Here is a 2,500-nt window from a genome sequence, read left to right as displayed (position 1 = left end):
TCGTGTTCGGAGGGCGGTAGCATGTCTCCCGCCCCACCGGTTATAGCCATATCCACACTCACGTCCTCTTACTCGACCAACCTTGCCCCGCAGCAAGACGCCTCTCGTGTAGACTCAGATATGTATGATTATTCTTATGAGATGTCCGAGACTAGAAAAGTGTTAGAAGAATTCTTTAAGGAACAAGGGGGATCGCGAGGCGACGAGTTCCTAGACTTGGAATACCACCTCAAGAGGCAGCAAGGCAACAGCTACGTTGGCCTTCGTCTTGCGGCCGAGTACGCTGAAGACCAGGCAGAAGGCGCTCCGGAGGAGTGTCCTTCCGATCAGAAGGATGGGGGGTCGGAACAGCACAGCAACGCCCCCGACCATCGTAGCGACATTCCAGAGCATCACAGCAGCAACGCAGAGCATCACAGCAGTGTTTCGGAGCACCACCAGGAAGCAAGCGAGCATCAGCACGCGAGTGGGACGGAGCAACAGCGCAGAGAGCAGCAGTGTAACAGTGGTTCCAGCGCTGCCCACGGTCTCGAGCCAGATCTCGACGCGACCACGTATGAGGTAAGCTCAGCATCACCCCCCCACCACCACCACCACCACCACAACCACCTCCACCACCACAACCACCACCAATACCACCTCGAACTGTCTTATGAGGCACAGCAGGAAGCACAGCAGGATCATGTACAGCACCACCACCATCACCAGTCAGTAGACTGCAACAGCAACTGCAGCCACAGTAGCAACAGCGGTGTAGGTATTGTCGAGGACCCTCTCAACCTGGAGGCCTTCCCGGAGGCCTACCAAGAAGACGACGACGTAGAGGAAGATGTAGATGATGAGAATGAGGATGATGTAGATGAGGAGGAGGAGGAGGAGGATGTGGAGTTAGAGTTGGAAGGAGTTGACGAGGAGGAGGATGAAGAGGAGGAGGAGGAGGAATTAGATCTGGAGTTAGAAGAAATAGATGAGGATGAGGACTTCCAGGAACAACAGCAACAGCAGGAGGAGAAGAGTGCGCTTTATGACAGGCTAAATGAGGTAGTGGCAGCTGCGCTAGGTCGTGACTCACTCCTGGATGGCAGGTCCGGGGACGAGACAGCGTCCTGCAGTGCCGCCAGAAGGCCCTGCCGCGTAGATATCCCCTCCAGCGGCAGGGAGGACCAAGGAGGCTGCTGCGACCTCTCCACCGAAGGGGAGCATGACGCAGCCTCCACCAATCCTGAGACCGAAGACCTGCCCCAGACCGAGGTGGGACTGCAGGTAATGCTGCCCACATCCCGTTCCCTCCCTTCTCACCCCCCCCCTCCAGTCCCGACCCACAAATACACGGTATATATACATACATGCCATCCTCACCCATTATTACCCATGAGCTCATTAACCTTGCCCTGTGACGCCCGGGACTTCATACCCATCATGGATTTCGCTTGCAAATATGTAAACACGCGATCGAGAGAAGACTGATGTGACATGTAAGCAATAATAGGTATAATCTTAAGTGCCCGAAATATATTCAGCGATGGATCTTGATGTGGTCTAAGGTCAAGAATGACGGAGCGCCCTTTCAAAGACACCAGACTTATTAGTCCAACCAAGGTTGTCTCATTGCGAAATATATATTATAATATGAGGGTTGATATATATATTTTTTTGAGCTGGGTATTATTTAGTATATTTAAATTGTAAAAAATACATATTTTTTCTTTTGTACTTCAATATTTTGGAAATATTTTGCAATCGTGAAACCATTGGTAAGTTATCACCACCCTCCCTCATGTAATTATGTTTACGTGTCACACTTTCTCGCTCCTTACACGTCACCCCCGCCCCCCTCTCTATTCCCAAGGCCTTTTAATGGCGCCTGTCACTACATGACGACTGTCAGTCCCGCCACCAAGTCTGGCTGATCTGTGACCCCAATCGTAGCTCTAGGCTCCCTTCCCTTCCTTCATATAGTCTCTTGTAGCCCACATACTGTCGTGCCCCCACAGATAGACTCTAGAAGAATATAGATGTTCTACAGATCGTCTTAGAGTTTCGAAAGATTTAGAGAAAAAGAGAGAAGGAAAGAAACACTGTGTAGAGCCTTTGAGTACCGTGAACCCCTTAAGTATGTATTGAAATATACATTTAGTATCTGTAAAAAGGATAACGTGAGTTGTTTCTCCTAACCCATCTAAAATGTCACTATTGTATTGCTTTATGTTAACTAATCCTTCCCATACCTCCCATACAACTCCTATCTCTCACTCCCGACCTAACCCCAAACCACCTAGGAGTGGAGTGTTTTACACTTATGCCTCAAGCATGGAACATGACACTCCACTGTGTCAAACTAAATGTGGCAATGGTGACGATGACTATGAGTAGGGTGATCGTCAGTGCTGGTGCAGACTGGTCCCCACAGCTCGTGATCGGCACGATGTTAAATGCAGAAGGAAATGGCAGGAAGCTGAACACGAAAACGGAAAGGGGTAAAGGGAAATGGAGGTAAATT

The 2,500-nt window shown here is 49.8% G+C and overlaps 1 protein-coding gene across 16 annotated transcripts in view; it reads left to right on the top strand.

Moving 5' to 3' along the window:
- LOC113817707 (uncharacterized) overlaps positions 1-2,500 on the top strand; it is a 714,080-nt gene that overhangs the window by 261,753 nt on the left and 449,827 nt on the right. For 11 of the 16 annotated variants that reach the window (XM_070131976.1, XM_070131973.1, XM_070131975.1 and 8 more), the window contains one exon: positions 1-1,263. This exon is cut by the window's left edge and continues 1,324 nt beyond it. In XM_070131976.1, coding sequence (XP_069988077.1) covers positions 1-1,263 — 1,263 coding nt within the window. The remainder of the gene's footprint in view (positions 1,264-2,500) is intronic. The other 5 variants (XM_070131979.1, XM_070131982.1, XM_070131981.1 and 2 more) reach the window with 1 other exon arrangement.

This window comes from Penaeus vannamei, chromosome 17 (genome assembly GCF_042767895.1).
Source record: "Penaeus vannamei isolate JL-2024 chromosome 17, ASM4276789v1, whole genome shotgun sequence".
NCBI lineage: Eukaryota > Metazoa > Arthropoda > Malacostraca > Decapoda > Penaeidae > Penaeus > Penaeus vannamei.
The sequence above is the reverse complement of the archived record's forward strand: the minus strand, read 5'-3'. Positions and strand labels throughout refer to the sequence as shown.